The 20,551-nt window shown below is 43.6% G+C and overlaps 2 protein-coding genes across 2 annotated transcripts in view; both read right to left on the bottom strand.

Moving 5' to 3' along the window:
- Window positions 1-20,551, bottom strand: part of LOC306835271 (uncharacterized protein) — a 61,278-nt gene that overhangs the window by 23,086 nt on the left and 17,641 nt on the right. The gene's annotated exons all lie outside the window — the stretch shown is intronic.
- On the bottom strand, window positions 7,453-12,033 carry LOC306835146 (uncharacterized protein; the record flags this gene model as incomplete). The annotated part of the gene is made up of 2 exons (XM_079361575.1): window positions 7,453-7,836; window positions 11,332-12,033. The coding sequence occupies 2 exons, from the start codon at window positions 12,031-12,033 to the stop codon at window positions 7,453-7,455; spliced, it is 1,086 nt and encodes a 361-aa protein (XP_079217701.1).

Below are 20,551 nucleotides of genomic sequence, written 5' to 3'. Positions count from 1 at the left end.
TTCTGCTCGATCTACTTAAAAAAAATAATTTATTTATGTTGATCAAGCAAGATCACTCTTTGTTTAAACTACTTATTTATTTTTACATGAAAAAGAAAGTCCAAGTAAAGTGTACGTAATTTTGTCAAGTAGAAAACTAAACTTTGTATAAACTACACAGTTTTTTCAATGTTGTCAATGACGTTTGCAAGTATAACCAACTTGATTATATTATGTAGATCAAACAAAACTAGTCTTTGTATACATTACTTATAATCAGGGGCCTTTATAAAGGAAATAATCGACTTCATTCTAAAAAAAAATCCTCCTTAACGATTTAATTCTAGTCGACGTAAAGTCCCTGCAAATCTGCTGAGATAAGAATTATAATAATATATTTAAGTATTGTTAAATGATTAATTTTGTTTGTTTACTTTAAAACACAATATTACATCTGGAGGACGTAGCTTAGCATCACTGATAGCGTGTGGAGTTAGATAATTTACTAACCTGCCCAGAAGGCCTAAAACACGCGTGTTGGTGCATCTTTAGCGTGTACACGTGTAGTAAATATTCTCGCATTAATGACTGAGCGTCCACAGACATTTAAAAGTAAAACAAATAAAAGTTCTAAAATGTTCATAATCTCACATTTTCCATGACGGTGGCTCGTTTATTTTCTGTCCTCTGGGAGTCTTTCGTTCTTCTCGGGATGAAGAAATTTTCAGTCGAATCGGAAACTTTTTGGGACAAATCGTCGAGATAAAAGTTGTGTGACCTTTCTCTTGGCTGTTTGGATGATGAGTGAGTCCAAATGTTGTTTTGATTTAAAGGATGCACCAGGAGACGCTGCCTAGCAACCGAGCATTCTCACCTGCACGTCTGTTCTAGAATGTCATGAAGTTTCATCCAATCAGAGCGCAGAATGATCCAGACTGTTTCCTTGTATGGATATTAATTATTATTAATAATCAAGAATATAGATACAGGCAACATGGCAGTGAGATATCTACTGAATTAGTTCATAGCATGACCTCACTGTATCATCAGATATTAAAGGGGACAAATCCACCTCAACAGTGTTTTTGAACATTTATCTGGGTAAAGCCTGGTTCACACGGCAGGATAATTACGCCGATTTTGGCCCCGATTCCCCCCTTCCGATAATCTTAAGGACGCCCTGATCATCATAAAATAATCTTAGAAGATCATCCTGCTGTGTGCGGTGTGTTAAGACTGCTCTCGTCGGGACCGCTCCAATCTCATATTAGATATTAGATATTAGGATAGGATAAAACTTTATTGATCCCCAATGGGGAAATTCAGGCGTTACAGCAGCAGCAGTGCATAATCAAAACAAAGAGTCTAAAATCGAATAAAATAATAACATAAACATGAATACAGTCCAGGTAGAAAGGGGGGGATGTATAAAGAGGACTTTAGTGTAGTGGACTCAGCAGGACAATGAAAAAGATAGTAATTATACTGTGCAGTAAATGGCATGTTAAAGTGACCAGTGATGAATTTAAAGTGACATTTGTGATCAGAAGGTTTTGTAAACAGTATTGACCGATATAAGTAATAAGTTATAAGTATAATAAATATAGTGCAGTTTTGACTCGAGTATAGATATATAGTTATAAGAATATTGTTAGATTTACGTTTGGCGGACCATAAAATGCAGAGACAGACAAAAAACCGAAACAGTTTTCACAAAAATATATTTAATGTTTCAACGGGGAAAAAACAAAAAGAGCAGGCAGTGAGGGCCGGCTGGTACTGGCGGCCTACCAGGCTTGTCAGGATAACGAGTATAAAAGTCATTAATAAGCAAAATCAGGGACCAAAATCAGGGAGCGAGAAATCCATGAACGCTCCTCTGGCCCATAACCTTCCTAATCCACCAAATACTGGAAGCCCCGGCCTCGCCTCAACACATCCAAAAGTTGCTGGACTGAAAAGGCAGGGGGATTGTCAATGATCCGGGGGGTGGAGGGGGTTCGGCCGGAGGACAGAGAGTGCTGGAGTTTACAGGTTTAAGGAGTGAAACATGGAAAGAAGGGTGAACCTTCAACGAGGGGGGAAGTCTGACGTGGACCACTGGGGGTAGTACCCGGAGGACAGGCTGACTGACGCCCCCCAACGCCTGACAAAAGGCCTTCCAAACCTGCGCTGAGAATTGTGGACCTCTGTACGAAACAATGTCCTCAGGAATACCATGGAGTCTAAAAACATGCAGGGTGAGCAGAGATCTATCTATCAAAAAAAAACCAACCTGAATTTCCCTCGGGATCAATAAAGTATCTGTCTGTCTGTCTGTCTGTCTGTCTGTCTGTCTGTCTGTCTGTCTGTCTGTCTGTCTGTCTGTCTGTCTGTCTGTCTGTCTGTCTGTCTGTCTGTCTGTCTGTCTGTCTGTCTAATCTTTCTATCTAATCTTTCTAATCTTTCTAATCTTTCTATCTAATCTATCTATCTATCTCGAGAGGCCGTCTCCAGGGCAGAAGGCATCTTAGGCAGGGGAACAAAGTGCGACATCTTCGAGAATCTGTCAGCAATAGTCAGAATGGTGGTATTACCTTCAGACGGAGGTAGGCCTGTGACGAAATCTACGGCAATGTGGGACCAAGGTCTGTGAGGAGTAGGGAGGGGACGAAGCAGACCAGCTGGAGCACGGTGTGACTCCTGCAGGTCCAAACTGAGCAGGCTGAAACATATTCCTTAGTGTCCGCTGACATGGAATGTCGTTGTCGTAGGAGACTCAGGGTCCGATGAAAACCCGGATGGCAGGCGATCTTGGACCCATGTCCCCACTGAAGAACCTCCAACCTAGCAGCCGGAGGAACGAACAGCTGACCAGGCGGACAATCCACAGAAGTCCGGTGATTCCCTTGGGCCTCCTGGACCAACCTTTCAACCTCCCAACGAGCTGCCCCCACCACACAAGAGGACTGCAGGATGGTTTCCTCCGAGACATCCTCAACAGGTGGAGAAAACTGCCGCGACAGATCGTCAGGCTTAACGTTCCTAGATCCTGGGCGGTAAGTGAGGGTAAAGTTGAAGCGTCCCAGGAACAGAGCCCAGCGAGCCTGGCGTGGATTGAGCCTGCGGGCAGAATGAAGGTAAGAGAGTTTTCTTGTGGTCTGCCCATACCACAAAGGGATGAGTTGAACCCTCCAACCAGTGCCGCCACTCCTGCAAAGCCAGCACGACAGCCGGCAGCTCACAGTTCCCCACATCATAATTCTTCTCAGCGGAAGTGAGACGTCGGGAGGAGAAGGCACAGGGATGCAATTTTACTGATCAGCGGCAGAGCGTTGGGAGAGAACAGCCCCAACACCAGAGTCCGAGGCATCAACGTCAACAACAAACTGACCAGAGGGGTCAGGGTGAGACAAAACAGGAGCTGAAGAAAATAAACTCTTTTATTTAACAAAAGCCCCTTCTGCTGTAGAAGACCAAATGAAGGGAACCTTCACCAAGGTTAGCTTGGTCAGTGGTGTAGCAACTCTACTATAATCACGGATAAACCTTCGATAGAAATTGGCAAATAATGGAATCTTTGAAGTTGCTTTCTTGTTGTAGGAGTGGGCCATTCGGCCACTACCCGAACCTTGGTAGGGTCGGTCTTGATTTGCCCCTTCTCCACAATAAAACCAAGAAAACTGACTGAGGACACATGAAACTCGCACTTTTCAGCCTTTACATAGAGTCTGTTCTCTAATAGTCTTTGCAGCACAAGTTTAACGTGCTTGACATCCTCCTGAAGTGACTATGAAAAAATCTAAATGTCATCTAAGTACACAAATACAAACCTGTTGAGCATGTCGCGGAGAACATCATTAATGAGTGCCTGGAAGATGGCAGGGGCTAGGTGTGGTAGTGGCAGTGGTGGGTATCGCAGAGTGTAAGCAGTGGGAATGACAGAGCAGACTCCAATTAGTAATGGTTAGCGTAGACCAGTCTATGGGTGGGCAGTGGAGCTGAAGCCAGGGGAAGCCTAACACGAGTGGTGATGTGGGTGACGAAATTATATGTAACGAAATGGTCTCATGATGGTTACCTGACATAACCAAGGTAATAGGGCCAGTGTGGTGAGTGATACGGGCGAGGAGTCTACTGTCGAGAGCAAACACGTCCTTAGGTCTGGGAAGAGGCTCAGATGGTAAGTGGTGCCGGGGAAACAAAACAAGAGTCAATAAAATTGTCATCTGCTCCAGAATCCACCAGAACTTGGAGCGAAACAGAGGTCTGAAACCAGGAGACAGTACCTTTGAGGGTTCAGCCAGACGTTCCCAGCAGACCCTCACTGCACGTTTGGGCCTGCCGAGTCTTACTTGCTTTCTCCGCTGCCAGCGCATCCAACTCACCACCAGGTGGTGATCAGTTGACAGCTCAGCCCCTCTCTTCACCCGAGTGTCCGAGGCACACGGCCGGAGGTCAGAAAACACGACCACAAAGTCTATCATCGACCTCCGGCTTAGAGTGTCCTGGTGCCACGTGCACATGGACATCCCTGTGCTTGAACATGGTGTTTGTTATGGACAAACTGTGCCTGGCACAGAAGTCCAATAACAGAACACTGCTCTGGTTCAGATCAGAGAGGCCGTTCATCCCAATCACCCCCCTCCAGGTCTCACTGTCGTTGCCCACATGAGCGTTGAAGTCCCCCAGTAGAACAATGGAGTCCCCAGTTGGAGCACCGTCCAGCACCCCTCCCAGAGACTACAAGAAGGCCAACAACAGTCAGAGACCCTTTTCTTTGACATGTAATTGATTTTAATGTTTCATAAATGGATTCTTTTAACATGAATCTTTTGGCTCCTTTTTTGAAAAGTGAAAGTTGAAGTTTGGGTCATTGAAAGTGATGAGCTGTCGGCCTGGTTTTGAAACCATCCTGTAGTTCCTTTTCAGCAGGTCATTCTTCTCTCTCTCTCTCTCTCTCTCTCTCTCTTTCTTTCTCTCTCTCTCTCTCTCTCTCTCTCTCTCTCTCAAAAGCAACAAAATATTTTGTTGCTGATCTTGTTAAATTTTCAAAAAGCTTGTGTAACTGTTTATCTATGAAAAGCCTTTAATCAGCTTTTTTGTGTGCATTTCTTACTTATTCATCACTCCGTGTCTAAAAACGTTTGTTTAATGTTGTTCTAAAGACGAATAAATGTACAGCAAATAATTCTTTGAAATGATGGTCTGATCACCAAGCAGCAAGGTTTTGACTCACTGTCTCCATCTAGTGGCATGATGAACACGTCACAGTAACAAAACTTCCTTTAACACAGATGACTGTCTTGGGGCTGCATGGTTGAGCAGTGCTGTTACCTCACAGCGAGAAGCTTCCTGGTTGGGTTAGGGTCAGCGTATGTTCTCTTCTCGTACTCCAGCTTCCTCCCACAGTTCAAACACTCATTATTTTAATTCCTGACTCTAAATTCGCCCTCGGTGTGAATGTAAGTGTGACTGGTTTTCTGTCTCCATATGTCCCATGCCTCCTCCCTCCCCTCCACTCCTCTTATCACCTCTCCTCTCTCAAAATGTTCTCCCATCTCCCAAGCTGATCTGTCCAAAATCATCTCAACCAGGAAATCCTCCACCTGCATTTTAGACACCATCCCATCCTCCCTCGTTAAACTGTTATCACCAGAATTATAAACTCCTCTCTCAGCTCCTCCACTGTCCCTCTGTCTCTCAATCTGGCTGCCATCACCCCCCCTAAAGAAACCTGGACTCCTCTCTGAGATCCTTGGACATGCTGTAGCCACCCAAATCAAGTTCATTTCACATTTCACTAACAACACCCTCAACAACCAATTTCAATCTGGATTGTGTATCCAGCATAGCACTGAAACAGCCCTCCTTAAAGTCACACATGACCTCCTCCTCTCCTCTGACTACTCTCCATCCTCATAGATGTATCTGATGTGGTGGTCTGACAGATGTGTAGATTGTGGTTGTTGTGGTGGTCTGACCGTCACACATTGGGCTAAGATCACATTAATGTCTTAATGATGATGACATCATTGACTGCAAAATCTGAAGCTCAGGTTTGACTGTTAATGAGTTTTGATCATTTCTTTAAATGAAGCTGTTGAACCATCGAATCCTTATCAGCAGAGCTTTACACAGTCTATTAGTTATCATATATTTTTTCAAAAACAGTTAAAATGGTCGTGTTGGTTTACTCTTTGAATCTTTGACTTTGTGGTCAGAATAAAATGAAGCCGTCTGATTGCTAAAAACATCTTTTATTGAAGAATAAAAACAGAAAGTTGCAGATGAGATGAAGACATGCTGAGCAAACTAATTCCCAAAAACACATTATTACAGATTCAATAAATGTAGATTAGATCACATATAAAACATAAATCACTCAAAATAAAATCAACATGAATCACAATGTTTGTGTCGGCTAAATATTTGATTTCAAACACACATTTAGAAACTTCTGCAAAAATCAAAACACAGAAAACTTGATTTCAAAAGTGAAAGTTTGATTCACCGTCAAAAGATATTTCACTGTCTAAAAGCTGCTAACCTTCAAACTGACGACAACGAGCTGCATCGCAAACGACTGCTGTGTTCAAACTGATCTCAGCCTACTGCAAACAAGCAATACCACTCCTTGACCAATGACCACGACTTGATGGAAACATGGTACAGGCGTAACATGAGAAGAGACTTCTGTAAACGCCCTCTTCATGCCTTGTTGACTGACTGTATTTCTCCAACTGGTCACCACCAGTTCAACATGTTAAATCTGACAACAAAACCTTCAACAAACTCTGAGCAGTACCGACCAGAACCACAGACTTTACCTGGAAGCCCTGTGTACCTGCCTTAAAAGTTCTGCTCTCTCTTAATTCAAAGCTCTTTATTGGCTTGAACATGTAAATATATTACCAAAGCATAAAAGAACAAATAATGCAATAATAATAACCATGAATAATAATGAACAAATCAAAAGCAACAATAATAACAGTATTTTAACAGGAGTAATGATAATAACAAAATTATGTTTTGTTTTTATAACATGTGTGTATAAGATTAACACAAGTGTGGGTAAATGGGTTTTAATAATAATAATAATACATTTTATTTGAGGGCGCCTTTCAAAAAACCCAAGGACACCTTACATGAAAGGTTTTAAAAAGACAATAAAACAGAAACATAAAAAGGTAAAAAAGGACAGATTTACATAACAACAATAAAAACTGGAGTGGAATGGGTGAAAATCAGAGTGAGTAGGCTTGTTTGAACAGATGGGTTTTGAGACGTGATTTAAAGATTGTCAGAGAGTCAATGTTACAGATGTCAGGTGGGAGGGAGTTCCAGAGGTGGGGGGCTGAGCGACTGAAGGATCTGGACCCCATGGTGGTCATGCAGGCAGGAGGGATGAGGAGGCTGAGGGAGGAAGATGATCTGAGGGTCCGGCTGGGTGTGTTTATGTGGAGGAGTTCAGCGAGGTAAGAAGGGGCGAGGTTATGGAGGGCCTTGAAGGTTATGGAGGGCCTTGAAGGTTAGGAGGAGAGATTTGTATATAATGCGGTCTGTGATAGGGAGCCAGTGGAACAGAACAGGGGGGATGTGGTTTGTGAAAGGTGTTCTGGTGATGATCCGGGCTGCAGCGTTCTGTACCAGTTGGAGTTTATGAAGGGACTTTTGGGGAAGACCAGAGAGAAGGGAGTTACAGTAATCCAGACGGGAGGTGACCAGAGAGTGGACCAGGATGGCGGTGCTGGGAGGGGTGAGGGAGGGACAGAGGCGGTTGATGTTTCGAAGATGGAAGTATGCAGACCGAGTGATGTTATTGATGTGGGTTTGGAATGACAGAGTGCCATCGAGGACGACACCCAATCTCTTGACCTGAAGGGAGGGGGAGACAGAAGAGATGTCGATGGTGATGGTGAAGCATCACAGTGGAAGTGGATGTTGTGTTTCCAGACTATTTGGCGAGGGGAAGAAGGTACAGAGGATTGGACCAAGGACAGAGCCTTGGGGAACACCAGAGGAGAGTGGGGAAAGCTGGGAAGTGAATGTTTTTAACTTAATGGATTAAGTGCGGCCGGAGAGATATGAAGAAAACCAGTCCTGGGGTGTGCCTGATAAACCAATGGATGCCAGTCTATGGAGGAGGATGGAATGGGAGATGGTATCAAAAGCCGCAGTCAGGTGGAGGAGGATGAGGATGGATAGGAGTCCGGAGTCTGGTGACATCAGGAGGTTGTTGGTTATTTTGAGTAGGGCAGTTTCAGTGCTGTGGTGGGGGCGGAAACCGGACTGGAACTTCTCATAAACGTTGTTATTGGAGAGGTGGGAGTGGACTTGTGATGCAACTGTTTTTTCTCAGATTTTTGAGATAAGTTTGAAATGGGACGAAGGTTATTGAAGTTTCTGGGGTCTGAACCAGGCCTTTTGAGAAGTTATTTCAGCAGATTTCAGAAGTGAGGGGACAAAAAGATATGAAGGAGGAGTGGATGATAGAGGTAAGCAGAGGTGCCAGGCAGTGGAGACAGGCTTTGACCAGGGGTGTCGGGAAGGGGTCTAGTTGGCAGGTGGATGGTTTAGGTTTCCTGATGAGATCAGATATGTCAGCAGGGGAGGGAAGGTGGAAACATGAGAGTGGTTGACATAAGGGAGCTGGGGGAACAGGAGGGAGTGGACTGCAGGAGGTGTGACAGGTCAGTTTCTGATGGATGTGAGTGAATTACAGTGGGCAGTGGAGTGGAAGTGTGAGGGAAGAGAGTCAGGTGGGCGGAGGGAGTTGCTAATTAAAGAGAACAGAGTCCGGGTGTTCCCATCACCAGCACTGATGAGAGTTGTGTAGTAGTGGTCCTTGGCTGTGTTTATTGAGTCCTTACAGAGAAGAGTGTGGTGGTGGTGCATTTCCATGTGAACAGTTAAGGTGGGTTTTATTGTACAGTCGCTGTATCCTTTATCTTTGAGGAGGCGGAGTAGGGGTGTGAACCAGGGAGCAGAGTGGGTGAATGATACGGTCCGGGTTTTCAGAGGAACCAGTGAGTTCAGCAGAGCCTGGAGACTGTTGTTGTAGAGGGAAACCAGTTCATCTGTGGTAGTGGGGGCTTGATGGTGGGGAGGGCTTCAATGCTCGTGGTGAGAGTTGTCATATTGTTGTAACACCCAAATTTCCCCTATTGGGGGATCAATAAAGTTTACCCTTATTCTTATTGATGTTCTTGATATTACGAAAGGAGATGGTGCGTGTAGGTTTAATTTTGGAAATAGTGAGATTTAAATTAATAGATACAAACAAATGGTCAGAAATGGGGAGCTCAGTTGAGGAGCTGTTAAAAGGGGAGACACCGGAGCAGCAGACCAGGTCAAGGATATGACGCTTTGAGTAGGTGGGGAAATTAATGTATTGTTGGAAGCCAAAACTGTTAAGGCAGGATGTGAGGCGATACACAGTGGTTACTATGATTGGTGCTGGTCCTGTTATTTGCAGAGAAACTGATTCAAATGATGTGAATGAAGGGGTTGAGAGAGGCAAGACCTTCCATGTTTCCCGGTAGATTATCACAAGACCTCCCCCTCGGCCGATGAGGCGGGGCAGAGGTAAACAAACCCAGGTGGTGTAGCCTTGTTCACCTGGGAAAAGTCATTCTGTTGCTGCCAGGTTTCTGTCAAGCATAGGAAATCCAGTTTATGGTCGAGGAGCAGGTCCCGGGGGAGAAGTCCTTTGATCGTGAGAGAGCAGATGTTGAAAAGTCCGATGTGGACAGATGTGGTCAGGGGCAGTGCTAAGGTTAGCTGACCTGGCTTGGTTGGCTAACACACCACAGTCCGCTGTATGCGTGTTTGTGTGTTGCTCATTCCCTGTCCCTCAGATTGTGTCCTGTGCTGGTTTCTTGTGTCTTCCTGTTTGCTAGTTTGTGGTCACTGAGCCTGTACCTGGTGAGGATCTGTCTTGTTTCAGGTATGTTTCTTCACATTGTCTTATAATTAGTTTTACTCTGATTGGTTTTTTGGAGAGTAACACGCCCGGACACAACATGTATAAAAGAGTCAACTGTTCTCTGGGAGCAGAATGAACAATACGGGTCAGGTACCAACCCCATTCAATGTCTGATTCTCAGTGTGAGATATGCTCTCAGACATCATTTCAAATGAATATACTGATGATTTAAGTTTTTAGAAGCACCCAGAACATTTACCCAAACTGCATCCCAGTCCAATTCTTGTCCCATTTCGGGACAGGAATTGGAACGTCTCTGTCCCAAGCTTTTATTTCTGATGTGGGCAAATATTTCTGGGGAAGAAATCACAAATTAACTAACCCTAACCAAAATTTTAAATTCATAATGTGATTCCATTCAATTTCATGTCTAACATTAATATTATGATTTAATCTTTGTGAGGATTTAAAGTTTGTATCAACAAGAACGCCATTTTTCAATCAGAGCTTCTCAAAATGATCTTCTTCACTTACTGAAACATTTTGCCAGCAGCTACAAACAGATTACCGAACTTGTACCGCAGCGCTGTTGTGGATCCCTTCACTCGACTCTTCATCTCCTCCAGTTTCTTGACCTTCTCTGTGTCTCCGTTCTCCTTCATCTTTTCAATCAGGAAGTCCAAGTGGACAAGAGTGGACAGAGAATCAACATTCAGAGCGATCTGCTCCAGTCTGAGAACATGCTCGTAGGACTCTTCCAACAATCGATCTTTGTCCTCTTTAAGTTTGTCCATTGTCTTCTGAAGTGTTTCCAGAAGGCTTGTTTTCTCTTTGCGGTCTGCTTTACTTTGGTCATACTTCTCTTTCACGTCTTGAAGAGTTTTCTGACGTTTCCTTGTCTTCTGAACATATCTCCACTTGTCCTTCACATGATCAGACGCAGGGCATTTCCCTGTACAGACAGTGCAGCGACCCTTACTCATCACCTCACAGTGTTCGGGATACCAGGCCATCGAGCATCCAGGGTAGTGACAGTTCTCCTCACAGAATGTACAGCACACAGCTCCTTTATAAAACAAACACCTCATTCCACCACTGATTGGTTCTTTGTCTTTGTAGACCTCATCAACTTCTACAGTGAAGTTCTTGTTGTTCTTCATCTCTTGTTCATGTGTCTTCAGGGCTTCCTGAGTCTGTTGGATTTCTCTCTGTTTGAATTCAATCAGCTGAACTCGCTCTTTCAGGTTTTGGATCGAGGCGTTCAGTCTGATGCGTTCGTTCAGAATGTCCACAGTTGTTTTCAGCTGTTGTGGAGGCGTTTTTAACAGAAACTTTCCAAACTCTGTCATTTCTTCCATTGATACATCATATGCATGTTTTAGGTGTTTTGTGTCCTTCGTGTTCGTCCTTTCTTTATTTTGAAGGTTATTAAACAGGAAGTGAACAGGCTGCTTCTCTTCATCTTTGGCACACTTGATGTTTGTTTCCTCAAGGGCTTTAAGCAGATGTTCAGGTGTTATTCCATTTGAGTGTGTGATGAGACAGACAATGTTGTTCTCCATGTTTTTTCCAAACAGAGACGTCACTGAATCAAGGACGTACCTGAAACGATCACTCAGGCGTTTCTCGCTCGCTTTCAGCACCAGACCCACGACATTTATCTCAGAAACTCCGTCCTCTGAGCGGAAAAAGTCAGACAATCTTTTTGTGATGTCGTCATCACGTTCAATCCCTCTGGTGTCCCCGTATCCGGGATTGTTAACGATGGTCAGAGAGTAGGACAGAGTTTTATCTTCAAAACCAAAGAGATCGTACACGATCACATCTGATGTCTGACTTTCAGTTTGACCTTTCTCCTCCTCCTCTACGATCTCAAACCAGACATTGTCGTTCCACGTCACTCCCATGGCGTAGTTGACCAGAGCGTTGATCAGAGTAGATTTTCCTGTTCCTGTTTCTCCCACAAGCAGGATGGTTTTGTGTACTTTAGTTGGATCTCTTTCACCAAGAGTCATTCTTGTTATGGTCCCAATCTTCTCTTTCTTTGGTGTCAGCTGGTAGACATTAGGAGATCCTGGTCGGATCAGGTGTTTGCAGGTGATGTTGTCATACCTGGTTGTTGTGTTTCTGTTGAGAGGTGAAGACATCCAATCAAAAACCAGAAAACATGGACAAAGAGATCCAAATGGGATCTTTTAATAAAAGCAGTTCCTGCATTTTCTCACCACATGGCAACCTTTTACAACAATACATCTGAATGTGACTCCATCTCAACATTGAATATAAGAAGAAGACCTAGTGAAGAAGAAAGTGATTTTCTGAGACTCAAAGACCCCGTTCATTGGATTTTTAATGCTGATTCCCGCCCTGTGCACAGTGGTGTTCAGCTTCTCCTGTCTGGACGGACTTCTTGTTCTTCCGGACTTCTTGCTGCGACCACTGAACTGAACAAGCTGTGGCCATATATGCACACTTCTATTTGTTTATGTCCAAAACTTATTCGTACCCTTCCTGAAGAGATTCTTTATTTGTATTTTTCATTGGTCTCATCAGTTCAGTTCAGACTTCTTCAAAGTACTTCAAAGTACAACACAAGCAAAGATCTAGAGAAGAGCAAATCATGTCTTGAATTTCCCTCGGGATCAAGTATGTATGTATGTATGTGCAAACGATCAGCTTTAAGTCCGAGTGGACACACAAGTGCTGACAGGAAGTGACCAGAAGTAAAGCACAACAGCTGTTCTTAAGAGTAAAGTCACCTGAACCGACTAACAAATATCCCACACAGATCAGATAAAAACATGATAACCACACATTAAGCACTCATTGAACAGCTGAATCTTAAATGATTATTATATAGTTGGGCTAGTCAGTGTTGAATGTGCGTGGAGAGTTCCTGAGGGAGGGAGCTGTGTAGAAGCCCCAGCAGGTTCAGTGTTCAGTTCTGTACGGCAGATAGAAGAGGTTGGCGTCTGAAGATAGGGGTCGGCTCCTCCCTCTAAGCGTCTGAGGCTCAGAGAAGGAGTGTGATGGTGAAGGATATCAGTGAGGTAGGAGGGGGTCAAGGGTTGTATGTGTGAGGAGCAGGATTTTGAAGGTAATCAAATAATAATGTTGGAATCTTTGACTTTGTGGTCAGAATAGAATGAAGCCGTCTGATTGACCAAAAAATCTTTAATTGAAGAATAAAAACAGAAAGTTGCAGATGAGATGAAGACACGCTGAGCAAACTAATTCCTAAAAACACATTATTACAGATTCAATAAATGTAGATTAGATTACATATAAAACATCGATCATAGTTTATAATATCAACATGAATCAGAACGTTTGTGTTGTTGTGTTGTTTGTAAATGTTTGAGTTCAAACACATGTTTAGAAACTTCTCCAAAAATCAAAACACAGAAAACTTGATTTCAAAAGTGAAAGTTTGATTCACCGTCAAAAGATATTTTACTTTCTAAAAGCTGCTAACCTTCAAACTGATGACAACAAGCTGCATCAACAATGACTGCTGTGTTGTGTTCTGTCCGCCGCCGCCGTCATCACACTCATCAAACTAATCTCAGCCTACTGCAAACAAGTAATACCACTCCTTACCAGCAGGTGGCAGCAGTCTGATATTTTTCACACAAAGCAGAAAACATGAAGCTGAGGAAACACAAATGGGATGTTTACTCTCTTTCACCATTATGTTCTGAACGCATTCGTAATGACCACGACTTGATGGAAACATGGTACAGGCGTAACATGAGAAGAGACTTCTGTAAACGCCCTCTTCATGCCTTGTTGACTGACTGTTTGTCTCCAACTGGTCACCACCAGTTCAACATGTTAAATCTGACAACAAAACCTTCAACAAGCTCCGAGCAGTACCGACCAGAACCACAGACTTTACCTGGAAGCCCTGTGTACCTGCCTTAAAAGTTCTGCTCTCTCTTAATTCAAAGCTCTTTATTGGCTTGAACATGTAAATATATTACCAAAGCATCAAAAAACAAATAATGCAATAATGATAATGATGAAAAATAATAATGAACAAATCAAAAGAAACAATAATAACTAATAATAACAGTATTTTAACAGGAGTACTCGTAATAATAATAATGATAATGTTTTGTTTTATAGCATGTGTGTATAACATTAACACAAGTGTGTGTAAATGGGTTTTTATAATAATAAAAATAATAATAATAATAATAATAATACATTTTATTTGAGGGCGCCTTTCAAAAAACCCAAGGACACCTTACATGCAAGATTTTAAAAAGACAATAAAACATAAACATAAAAAGGTAAAAAAAAAAAGAGATTTACATAACAACAATAAAAACAGGAGTACAATTGATGGAAATTAGAGGGAGTAGGCTTTTTTGAACAGATGGGTTTTGAGACGTGATTTAAAGCTTGTCAGAGTCAATGTTATGGATGTCAGTTGGGAGGGAGTTCCAGAGGTGGGGGGCTGAGCAACTGAAGGATCTGGACCCCATGGTGGTCATGCAGGCAGGAGGGATGAAAAGGCTGAGGGAGGAAGATGATCTGAGGGTCCGGCTGGGTGTGTTTATGTGGAGGAGTTCAGCGAGGTAAGAAGGGGCGAGGTCATGGAGGGCCTTGGAGGTTTTGGAGGGCCTTGAAGGTTAGGAGGAGAGATTTGTATATAATGCGGTCTGTGATAGGGAGCCAGTGGAGCTGTTGGAGAACAGGGGTGATGTGGTGGGTGAAATGTGTTCTGGTGATGATCCGGGCTGCAGCGTTATGTACCAGTTGGATTTAATTAAGGGACTTTTGGGGGAGACCAGAGAGAAGGGGGTTACAGTAATCCAGACTGGAAGTGACCAGAGAGTGGACCAGGATGGCAGTGCTGGGAGGGGTGAGGGAGGGACGGAGGCGGTTGATGTTTCAAATATAGAAGTATGCAGACCGAGTGATGTTATTGATGTGGGTTTGGAATGACAGAGTGCCATCGAGGACGACACCCAGACTCTTGACCTGAAGGGAGGGGGAGACAGAAGAGTTGTCGATGGTGATGGTGAAGCCGTTTGTTTTTGTGAGAGTGGATTTGAACTCATGAGGAGAATCTCAATTTTGTCACTGTTAAATTTGAGAGAGAGAAGAGAACCAGGATTTGTTTTCCTGTAAACAATCACAGAGGGAGGGTGGAGTTGGGTTTGGTGGAGAGGTAGAGCTGGGTGTCGTCCGCATAACAGTGGAACTGGATGCTGTGTTTCTGGAATATATGGCAGAGGGGAAGAAGGTACAGAGGATTGGACCAAGGACAGAGCCTTGGGGAACACCAGAGAAGAGTGGGGAAAGCTGGGATGTGAATGTTTTTAACTGAATGGACTGAGGGCGGCCTGAGAGATATGAAGAAAACCAGTCCAGGGGTGTGCCTGATAAACCAATGGATGCCAGTCTATGGAGGAGGATGGAATGGGAGACGGTATCAAAGGCTGCAGTCCGGTCGAGGAGGATAAGGATGGATAGGAGTCCGGAGTCTGCTGACATCAGGAGGTCGTTGGTTATTTTGAGTAGGGCAGTTTCAGTGCTGTGGTGGGGGCGGACACCGGACTGGAACTTCTCATAGAGGTTGTTATTGGAGAGGTGGGAGTGGATTTGTGGCAACTGTTTTTCCCTGGATTTTTGAAATGAATGGTAAGTTTGAAATGGGACGAAGGTTATTGAAGTTGCTGGGGTCTGAACTAGGCTTTTTGAGAAGTTATTGCAGCAGATTTCAGAAGTGAGGGGACAGAACTAGATATGAGGGAGGAGTGGATGATTGTGGTAACCAGAGGTGCCAGGGAGTGGAGACAGGCCAGGGGTGTCGGGAGGGGGTCTAGTTGGCAGGTGGATGGTTTAGGTTTCCTGATGAGATCAGATATGTCAGCAGGGAAGGGAAGGTGGAAACATGAGAGTGGTTGACACAAGTGAGCTGGGGGAACAGGAGGGAGTGGACTGCAGGAGGTGTGACAGGTCAGTTTCTGATGGATGTTTTCCATTTTTGTGCTAGAAATGTTCATGAGTGAATTACAGTGGGCAATGGAGTGGAAGTGTGAGGGAAGAGAGTCAGGTGGGTGGAGGGAGTTGCTAATTAAAGAGAACAGAGTCTGGGTGTTCCCATCACCAGCACTGATGGGAGTTGTGTAGTAGTGGTCCTTGGCTGTGTTTATTGAGTCCTTACAGAGAAGAGTGTGGTGGTGGTACATTTCCTTGTGAACAGTTAAGGTGGGTTTTATTGTCCAGTCGCTGTAGTTGTCGCCCTTTAGCTTTGAGGAGGCAGAGTTGGGGTGTGAACCAGGGAGCAGAGTGGGTGAATGATACGGTCCGGGTTTTCAGGGGAGCCAGTGAGTTCAGCAGAGTATGGAGACTGTTGTTGTAGAGGGAAACCAGTTCATCTGTGGTAGTGGGGGCTTGATGGTTGGGAGGGCTCCAATGCTCGTGGTGAGAGTTGTCATATTGTTGTAACACCCAAGTTTCCCCCATTGGGGGATCAATAAAGTTTATCCTCATTCTTATTGATGTTCTTGATGTTATGAAAGGAGATGGTGCATGTAGGTTTAATTTTGGAAATAGTGAGATTTAAATTAAAAGATACAAACATGGGAAGAAATGGGGAGATCAGTTGAGGAGCTGTTAAAAGGGGAGACACCGGAACAGCAGACCAGGTCAAGGATATGACGCTCTAAGTGGGTGGGGAAATTAATGTATTGTTGGAAGCAAAAACTGTTAAGGCAGGATGTGAGGCGATACACAATGGTTACTATGATTGGTGCTGGTCCTGTTATTTGCAGAGAAACTGATTCAAATGGTGTGAATGAAGGGGTTGAGAGAGGCAAGACCTTCCATGTTTCCCGGTAGATTATCACGAGACCTCCCGCTCGGCCGATGAGGCGGGGCAGAGGTAAACAAACCCAGGTGGTGTAGCCTCGTTCACCTGGGAAAAGTCATTCTGTTGCTGCCAGGTTTCTGTCAAGCATAGGAAAACCCGTTTACGGTCGAGGAGGAGGTCCTGGGGGAGAAGTCCTTTGATCGTGAGAGAGCGGATGTTGAATAGTCCAATGTTGACATGGCTGCGGTCAGGGGCGGTGCTAAGGTTAGCCGACCTGGCTAGGTTGGCTAACACACCACAGTCCGCTGTGTGTGTGTTTGTGTGTTGCTCATTCCCTGTCCCTCAGATTGTGTCCTGTGCTGGTTTCTTGTGTCTTCCTGGTTGCTAGTTTGTGGTCACTGAGCCTGTACCTGGTGAGGATCTGTCTTGTTCCAGGTATGTTTCTTCACATTGTGTTATAGTTAGTTTTACTCTGATTGGTTTTTTGGAGAGTAACACGCCCGGACACAACATGTATAAAAGAGTCAACTGTTCTCTGGGAGCAGAATGATCAATACAGGTCAGGTACCAATCACATTCGATGTCTGATTCTCAGTGTGAGATATGCTCTCAGACATCATTTCAAATGAATATACTGATGATTTAAGTTTTTAGAAGCACCAGGAACATTTACCCAAACTGCATCCCAGTCCAATTCTTGTCCCATTTCGGATGTGTCTCTGTCCCAAGCTTTCATTCCTGATGTGGGCAAATATTTTTGGGGAAGGAATCACAAATTAAGTAACCCTTACCCCAATTTTTAATTTACCCTGTGATTGCATTTAATTTTTATGAGTAACATTTATATTATGATTTAATCTTCTGGAGGATTTAAAGTTTGTATCAACAAGAACGGCATGTTTCAATCGGAGCTTCTGAAAATTATCTTGTTCATCTACTCAAACGTTCATTTAACATCTCTGCCAGCAGCTACAGCCAGTGTACCGAACTTGTACCGCAGCGCTGTTGTGGATCCCTTCACTCGACTCTTCATTTCCTCCAGTTTCTGGACCTTCTCTGTGTCTCTGTTCTCCTTCATCTTTTCAATCAGGAAGTCCAAGTGGAAAAGAGTGGACAGAGAATCAACATTCAGAGCGATCTGCTCCAGTCTGAGAATATGCTCGTAGGACTCTTTCAACCATCGATCTTTGTCCTCTTTAAGTTTGTCTATTGTCTTCTGAAGTGTTTCCAGAAGACTTGTTTTCTCTTCACGGTCTGCTTTACTTTGATCATACTTCACTTTCACGTCTTGAAGAGTTATCTGACGTTTCCTTGTCTTCTGATCATATCTCCACTTTTCCTTCACATGATCAGACACAGGGCATTTCCCTGTACAGACAGTGCAGCGACCCTTACTCATCACCTCACAGTGTTTGGGATACCAGGCCATCGAGCATCCAGGGTAGTGACAGTTCTCCTCACAGAATGTACAGCACACAGCTCCTTTATTAAACAAACAGCACATTCCACCACTGATTGGTTCTTTGTCTTTGTAGACCTCATCAACTTCTACAGTGAAGTTCTTGTTGCTCTTCATCTCTTGTTCATGTGTCTTCAGGGCTTCCTGAGTCTGTTGGATTTCTCTCTGTTTGAATTCAATCAGCTCAACTCGCTCTTTCAGGTTTTGGATCGAGGCGTTCAGTCTGATGCGTTCATTCAGAACGTCCACAGTTATCCCCAGCTGTTGTGGAGGCGTTTTTAACAGAAACTTTCCAAACTCTGTCATTTCTTCCATTGATACATCATATGCATGTTTTAGGTGTTTTGTGTCCTTCGTGTTCGTCCTTTCTTTATGTTGAAGGTTATTAAACAGGAAGTGAACAGGCTGCTTCTCTTCATCTTTGGCACACTTGATGTTTGTTTCCTCAAGGGCTTTAAGCAGATGTTCAGGTGTTATTCCATTTGAGTGTGTGATGAGACAAACAATGTTGTTCTCCATGTTTTTTCCAAACAGAGATGTCACTGAATCAAGGACGTACCTGAAACGATCACTCAGGCGTTTCTCGCTCGCTTTCAGCACCAGACCTACGACATTTATCTCAGAAACTCCGTCCCCTGAGCGGAACAAGTCAGACAATCTATTTGTGATGTCGTCGTCATGTTCAATCCCTCTGGTGTCCCCGTATCCGGGATTGTTAACGATGGTCAGAGAGTAGGACAGAGTTTTATCTTCAAAACCAAAGAGATCGTACATGATCACATCTAATGTCTTACTGTCAGACTGATCTCTCTCCTCCTTCTCTACGATCTCAAACCAGACATCGTCGTTCCACGTCACTCCCATGGCGTAGTTGACCAGAACGTTGATCAGAGTAGATTTTCCTGTTCCTGTTTCTCCCACAAGCAGGATAGTTTTGTGTACTTTAGTTGGATCTCTTTCACCAAGAGTCATTCTTGTTATGGTCCCAATCTTCTCTTTCTTTGGTGTCAGCTGGTAGACATTAGGAGATCCTGGATGAATCAGGTGTTTGCAGGTGATGTTGTCATACCTGGTTGTTGTGTTTCTGTTGAGAGGTGAAGACATCCGATCAAAAACCAGAAAACATGGACAAAGAGATCCAAATGGGATCTTTTAATAAAAGCAGTTCCTGCATTTTCTCACCACATGGTAACCTTTCACAACAATAAGTCTGAATGTGACTCCATCTCAACATTGAATATAAGAAGAAGACCTAGTGAAGAAGAAAGTGATTTTCTGAGACTCAAAGACCCCGTTCATTGGATTTTTAATGCTGATTCCCGCCCTGTGCACAGTGGTGTTCAGCTTCTCCTGTCTGGACGGACTTCTTGTTCTTCCGGACTTCTTGCCGCGACCACTGAACTGAACAAGCTGTGGCCATATATGCACACTTCTATTTGTTTATGTCCAAAACTTATTCGTACCCTGCCTGAAGAGATTCTTTATTTGTATTTTTCATTGGTCTCATCAGTTCAGTTCAGACTTCTTCAAAGTACTTCAAAGTACAACACAAGCAAAGATCTAGAGAAGAGCAAATCATGTCTTGAATTTCCCTCGGGATCAAGTATGTATGTATGTATGTGCAAACGATCAGCTTTAAGTCTGAGTGGACACACAAGTGCTGACAGGAAGTGACCAGAAGTAAAGCACAACAGCTGTTCTTAAGAGTAAAGTCACCTGAACCGACTAACAAATATCCCACACAGATCAGATAAAAACATGATAACCACACATTAAGCACTCATTGAACAGCTGAATCTTAAATGATTATTATATAGTTGGGCTAGTCAGTGTTGAATGTGCGTGGAGAGTTCCTGAGGGAGGGAGCTGTGTAGAAGCCCCAGCAGGTTCAGTGTTCAGTTCTGTACGGCAGATAGAAGAGGTTGGCGTCTGAAGATAGGGGTCAGCTCCTCCCTCTAAGCGTCTGAGGCTCAGAGAAGGAGTGTGATGCTGAAGGATATCAGTGAGGTAGGAGGGGGTCAAGGGTTGTATGTGTGAGGAGCAGGATTTTGAAGGTAATCAAATAATAATGTTGGAATCTTTGACTTTGTGGTCAGAATAAAATGAAGCCGTCTGATTGACCAAAAAATCTTTAATTGAAGAATAAAAACAGAAAGTTGCAGATGAGATGAAGACACGCTGAGCAAACTAATTCCTAAAAACACATTATTACAGATTCAATAAATGTAGCTTAGATTACATATAAAACATCCATCATAGTTTATAATATCAACATGAATCAGAACGTTTGTGTTGTTGTGTTGTTTGTAAATGTTTGAGTTCAAACACATGTTTAGAAACTTCTCCAAAAATCAAAACACAGAAAACTTGATTTCAAAAG

The sequence above is a fragment of the Symphodus melops genome, assembly GCF_947650265.1.
Source record: "Symphodus melops genome assembly, chromosome: 14".
NCBI lineage: Eukaryota > Metazoa > Chordata > Actinopteri > Labriformes > Labridae > Symphodus > Symphodus melops.
This window is presented reverse-complemented; position numbering and strand designations above follow the sequence as displayed.